Below are 6,000 nucleotides of genomic sequence, written 5' to 3'. Positions count from 1 at the left end.
AGTTGAAAATGATTTGCAAATCATTGTATTCCGTTTATATTTACATCTAAAACAATTTCCCAACTCATATGGAAACGGGGTTTGTACAAGGTAATGAATAGCATTATAATGTTTGTGTTTTCATTCTGGTAGTTTAATGTTAAGGTCTTAATAAAACATGTTTTAATGTTTGTGAGGGGCCACAAATTAGCGCCTTAAAGCTAAATGCTAGCCTCCAAATGCTAGTCGCTGTAGGATTCCCAATTTAGTACTTTATAGAATAGAACTCGGGCCGCATTACAAGGAAAGAAACTAACGTTGCAATTAAAAAAAGAAAATAAATTTGAAATATTATAGGAAAAAAGCAGTTTGTTGTTTTTAATCAAAAAGTTGCATTTTTATAGAAAATAGTGTGCAATATGACTTGTCGCTAGCTAAGCTAAGCTAAGCACAAGCTTTGCTTCCTAGCCTGAAGTGTCCCCAACCAAAATATTGGCATCCCAAGGCTATTTACAAGCTAATAATTATTGTTTTAATTTAAGTTAAAAAGTTAAAGTACCACACACACACATTAGTTGTGGTGAAATTACTCTCTGCATTTGACCCATTCCCTTGTTCCACCCCCTGGGAGGTGAGGGGAGCAGTGAGCAGCAGCGGTGACCGTGCTCGGGAATCATTTAGGTGATTTAACCCCTAATTCCAACCTTTGATGCTGAGGTTATGCATTTTTATAGTCTTTGGTATGACTTGGCCGGGGATACTCTAACCATGTAGCCATGAGCATTCTAATTTTGGTAGTTTAATATTTTTAATATTAAATATCGATTTGTATGCACCGAAAAGCTAGCATCTTCAAGCTCGATGCTCGTTATTAAATGCTCGTCACTAGCATTCTCAATCCGTTACTTTTTAGAATAGAATTACGGCTTCACTCAAAGGAGAACAACTTTGAAAAATTCCGCTAAAATCCTATATTTCATCCCCTTAAATATATATTTTTAAAGATCATTTTGAAGATGAACATTATTATTTTGAGAACGGCAGCAGTGTTAATGTGTACAGGATAGTCATAATAAAACGAGTAAAGTCATATTTAAAGTTAGAAAAATAATGTTGTAACATTTTGGAGCGGAAGTCTTCCCCTCTTACTAAATGCCACATGATCTGTAAACCTGATATGAAAGCCCCAAATTTCACCTTGAACACAACATGTCTGCCAATTGAAGCCAGCATCACTGTTGCCACCCCCTCCTCTTCCTCCTCCATTATCCTGCGGCTTCAATGATGAAGAAGGTATGTGGGCTCTGAGCCAGCTGCCCTGCCTGCCTGTGGGAGAAAAGCACCCAGTGTGGGGTTCAACACTATGAGGCAGGCAGGTTACCACGGCAACCGACCAACCAACCACCAGCAGTCAGTCAGGGAAAGCTCTTGAGCAAATTAAGGAGACTTTTCAAGTTGTTTAACATTACAAAATATCTTAACATAAATTTTTACACCATTGCATTAAAGACAGTTATTTTATTTTATATATTTTAATTGTTTGTTTCTCACACTCTTTTAGTTAGCTCCTTACCTTCCTCTGCTTCGTGCTCAGCTGAAACTTGTCTCCAAATTTGTGTTCATTTTCCCTTTGTCATTTTTATTAACTTTTAAATGTTATTTATTAACTATATATTTTACTACAAACTGTATATCTTTTTTTTTTAATTTTACATGTACTCTCTTATCATTTATTTTTTGTATTCATAATTATGATTGTATTGACATCTATTTTTTATTAACGTCTCTAGAAAAAGATTTAAAAGTAGTTTTTTTAGATTCCAAAATATTATTTCCCTTTTTATTAATTTCATTCATAGTTATTGCACAATTCTTCAAAATGTTATTTAATTTGTATTCTTTCATACTTAGTGGATTCCTTGTGTTTTGTTAACTAAATGTTTTTGCTATGTTTAGTTTGTTATTCTTCATGAACTCAATTAATTATTTATTTGTATGCATATTTATTATTATGTTCATATTATTATTATCATTGCTATTGTATTATTGTCTCCAGCAAAATATTATAGTTTTTTTTTACTTTAAATGGATTCCCTAAATAATATTTCCCTTATTATTTTTTGCCATTGTTATTTCAATTTAAAAAAAAAAAAATTAAATTATGTGTATTTTTTGCATATTTAGTCGACTCCCTATTTGTCATGATTTATTCAGTTTTTTTTTGTTTATCATTACATTTTTATTGTTATTTATTTAGCTAAATAATGTTATCATTATTCTTGAACTTTTTGCAGATTCCTTAATTGTATTGCATTATTATTAGTAGTAGTAGTAGTACTAGTAGGGGTTTTCTTTGTCTTTAGCAAAGTATTCAAAAGTTGTTGTTTTTTTTACTAAAAATGATTTGTCTACTAAATGTATTTGTCAATATTAAACCTTTTCAAAATGGTATTAATTAATGGGAATTTATTTTCATATTTAGTGGATTCCTTATTATGTGTCATGATTTATGATGTTTTTGTCTGTCAATGCCTTTTATTTATTTTTTTTTATTTTTTTTGTTTTACTAAATATTTTTATCATTGTTCTTTAACTTTGCACAGATTTGCATTTTTTTGTTTATGATTATGTTTATTATTTCTATTGTTATTTGTCTTAATAGTACTATATTATCTGTATTTATCATTATTTTATTTTTAATTTTGTTAAGTATTTAATGCCTCAAGCAAAATATTAGTAACATTTTTCTAACCTTATGCTGCCTTTTGTTTTTACTGTCATCGTCAACTTTCACTAGTCTCTTTATAAAAAAATTCAATTAGATTTTTTCTCTTTTACCTTTTATGGATCCTTCATGTATTATTTGTAGGGATGTCCGATAATGACTTTTTGCCGATATCCGATATTCCGATATTGTCCAACTCTTTAATTACCGATACCGATATCAACCGATACCAATATCAACCGATATATTGTATTGTACCATATGTCCCGGCAAGAAATCTGCGTTCAAAGAACTCTGGCTTATTAGTGATTCCCAGAGCCCCAAAAAAGTCTGCGGGCTATAGAGCGTTTTCTATTCGGGCTCCAGTACTATGGAATGCCCTCCCGGTAACAGTTAGAGATGCTACCTCAGTAGAAGCATTTAAGTCCCATCTTAAAACTCATTTGTATACTCTAGCCTTTAAATAGCCCCCCTTTTTTAGACCAGTTGATCTGCCATTTCTTTTCTTTTCTCCTCTGCTCCCCCCTATCCCTTGTGGAGGGGGAGACACACAGGTCCGGTGGCCATGGATGAAGTGCTGGCTGTCCAGAGTCGGGACCCGGGGTGGACCGCTCGCCTGTGCATCGGTTGGGAACATCTGTGCGCTGCTGACCCGTCTCCACTCGGGATGGTTTCCTGCTGACCCCACTATGGACTGGACTCTTACTATTATGTTGGATCCACTATGGACTGGACTCTCACAATATTGTGTCAGACCCACTTGACATCCATTGCATTCGGTCTCCCCTAGAGGGGGGGGTTACCCACATATGCGGTCCTCTCCAAGGTTTCTCATAGTCATTCACATCGACGTCCCACTGGGGTGAGTTTTTCCTTGCCCTTATGTGGGCTCTGTACCGAGGATGTCGTTGTGGCTTGTGCAGCCCTTTGAGACACTTGTGATTTAGGGCTATATAAATAAACATTGATTGATTGATATACAGTCGTGGAATTAACACATTATTATGCCTAATTTGGACAACCAGGTATGGTGAAGATAAGGTCCTTCTTTTAAAAATTAAGAAAATAAAATAAGATAAATAAATTAAAAACATTTTCTTGAATAAAAAAGAAAGTAAAACAATATAAAAACAGTTACATAGAAACTAGTAATGAATGAAAATGAGTAAAATTAACTGTTAAAGGTTAGTACTATTAGTGGACCAGCAGCACGCACAATCATGTGTGCTTACGGACTGTATCTCTTGCAGACTGAATTGATATATATTGATATATAATGTAGGAACCAGAGTATTAATAACAGAAAGAAACAACCCTTTTGTGTGAATGAGTGTAAATGGAAGAGGGAGGTTTTTTGGGTTGGTGCACTAATTGTAAGTGTATCTTGTGTTTGTTATGTTGATTTAATAAAAAAATTTAAAAAAAAAATAAAAAAATAAACGATACCGATAAAAAACAAAAAACGATACCGATAATTTCTGATATTACATTTTAACGCATTTATCGGACATCTCTAATTATTTGTCATGCCTCATGACTTATAAATATTTGTATACAACATCATCATTCATTATCCTTCTCAATTCTATGTTTTGTGCATATAGATATGACTCCAGTTGTTAAATGAATTCCATAAATATTAGGACATGCATCTTTCCGCAAGACAAATTAACAGATGTCTTGTTTTTTTGTTTTTTTTTCCCATTGCCTTCTGCTCATTGGGCCTGACGCCTGTTATGATTTGCTGTGTGATCTACTTATTGGGATTTTTGACAGCACAGAAACGTTCACGTGGCACAAGCGGGCTTATCAAGGTGTAAATTTCCGGCACTAGGACCTCTCGGCCACCGTGACGTTTCCCTTTGTCTCCCCCACTCAGGACTTCCTCCTCCTGCTGCTGCCGCCGCCGCCTCAGAGGGGCTCATTCCGCGTCTTTTCTCCCATCAGCAGCGGCCTGGATGCTCGCCGGGCTCGAACATGGCTGTGAATCTCGCAAAGAACAGACTGGCTCTGCTCACCGCCTACCAGGACGTCATTGACGAGACTTCCGACACTGACTGGTGAGTCCTGCATTGCCCCTCCGCCCCTCCTCCCACGAACCTGCTCTCATCTTCGGGATGCTCAATCTTTTTGTGTGTCCCCGATGAGGATGCCGGGTTAATAAGTCCCATCGCAAGAGCATGTGGAGTCAGCCTCCATTTAAAATCCAAAGTGTGACTACTTATCAGAGCCTTAATAAGTGGAACTCCATTATTGTTTCAGCCCCACTCGTGTTTTTGCACTGCAGTAAGCTCAAAAATTGCTCGACTTGCCAAAAAAAAATAAAAATACAGCATGATACTGATGAGCTTCTGCATCCCCAAAATGAGGGCGAGGAAGGAAGGAAGAGAGGGGCGAGGCTCGTAGAGGGTTGGTTTAGTGAAGAAGGAGGAGGAGGAGAAGGAAGAGGGGGGTTTCCATCATCACCCTTTGTGGCCTTACACCAGTGTGATCCAAGTTTTTAGCTGATAAGGTTAGGAAACAACATATTTATGTAGGTCATGATGGCCTCGTGGATACCTGATGCTACACAAGTATTGACCTACAATTTCTTCATCTTTTGATGTGTATATTTTTGGGGGGGGGGGGGGGGGGGGGGGGGGGGCTTGAAAGATGTTGCTGTGCAGCGCAGATAAAGCTGTTGATTATATTGTTAATGCTTGCATGTTCCCCATTATGATGACGATTGGAAGTGCATGAGAATGTGGGAATACATTTAATTGCTTCCGTGGCGCTGCTCTTAAGTCAAAACACTTGTATCTCAAATCAGTGTCACCCATATAAATGAATTGCAAATCAATGTTATTGGTGCCCCTCCCCCCCCAACCCCCAAACGGCACAATTTGAACATGTAGCATGCCTTTTAAAAACAAACTTTAAATATGAAGTATCGTATGAAACAACACAACAGAAGATACGAACAATGAAGTAATGTAGTAACAGCATACGCTGTTTACCTTGGAGTGTTCACTTACACTGTGTCTCCTTCCAGGTTATTCTCCATCAAACACACCATCAGCAGCTTTTCCGTATTTTCATGGTTAAATGTGCGCTGTTTAGATACTATTTTAACATTCTTGGCTGGCATTATCAACTCAGACTAGCAGTGGTACGCTCCAATTGCTTCTACGCTCATGTTTTTGATGTTTTCTTTTTTTAATTCAATGAATATCACCCACTTCTTCTTCTCAGCTCTGTCCTTCACAATCACTTACTTCCTTCCAATGCTTGGAAAGACAAAGTTATGTTGATCTCTA

The 6,000-nt window shown here is 36.6% G+C and overlaps 1 protein-coding gene across 5 annotated transcripts in view; it reads left to right on the top strand.

The window, feature by feature from the left end:
* The first annotated feature begins 4,583 nt into the window (after window positions 1-4,583).
* Window positions 4,584-6,000, top strand: part of dbn1 (drebrin 1) — an 86,609-nt gene continuing 85,192 nt past the window's right edge. For 2 of the 5 annotated variants that reach the window (XM_061962658.2, XM_072913788.1), the window contains exon 1: window positions 4,589-4,764. In XM_061962658.2, coding sequence (XP_061818642.1) covers window positions 4,682-4,764 — 83 coding nt within the window. In that variant the 5' untranslated portion in view covers window positions 4,589-4,681. Of the gene's footprint in view, window positions 4,765-6,000 lie in introns of all 5 variants that reach the window. The other 3 variants (XM_072913787.1, XM_072913786.1, XM_061962656.2) reach the window with 3 other exon arrangements.

Source organism: Nerophis lumbriciformis, linkage group LG09 (assembly GCF_033978685.3).
Source record: "Nerophis lumbriciformis linkage group LG09, RoL_Nlum_v2.1, whole genome shotgun sequence".
NCBI lineage: Eukaryota > Metazoa > Chordata > Actinopteri > Syngnathiformes > Syngnathidae > Nerophis > Nerophis lumbriciformis.
Note: the sequence above shows the minus strand (reverse complement) of the source record. Positions and strands in the feature narration are given on the sequence as shown.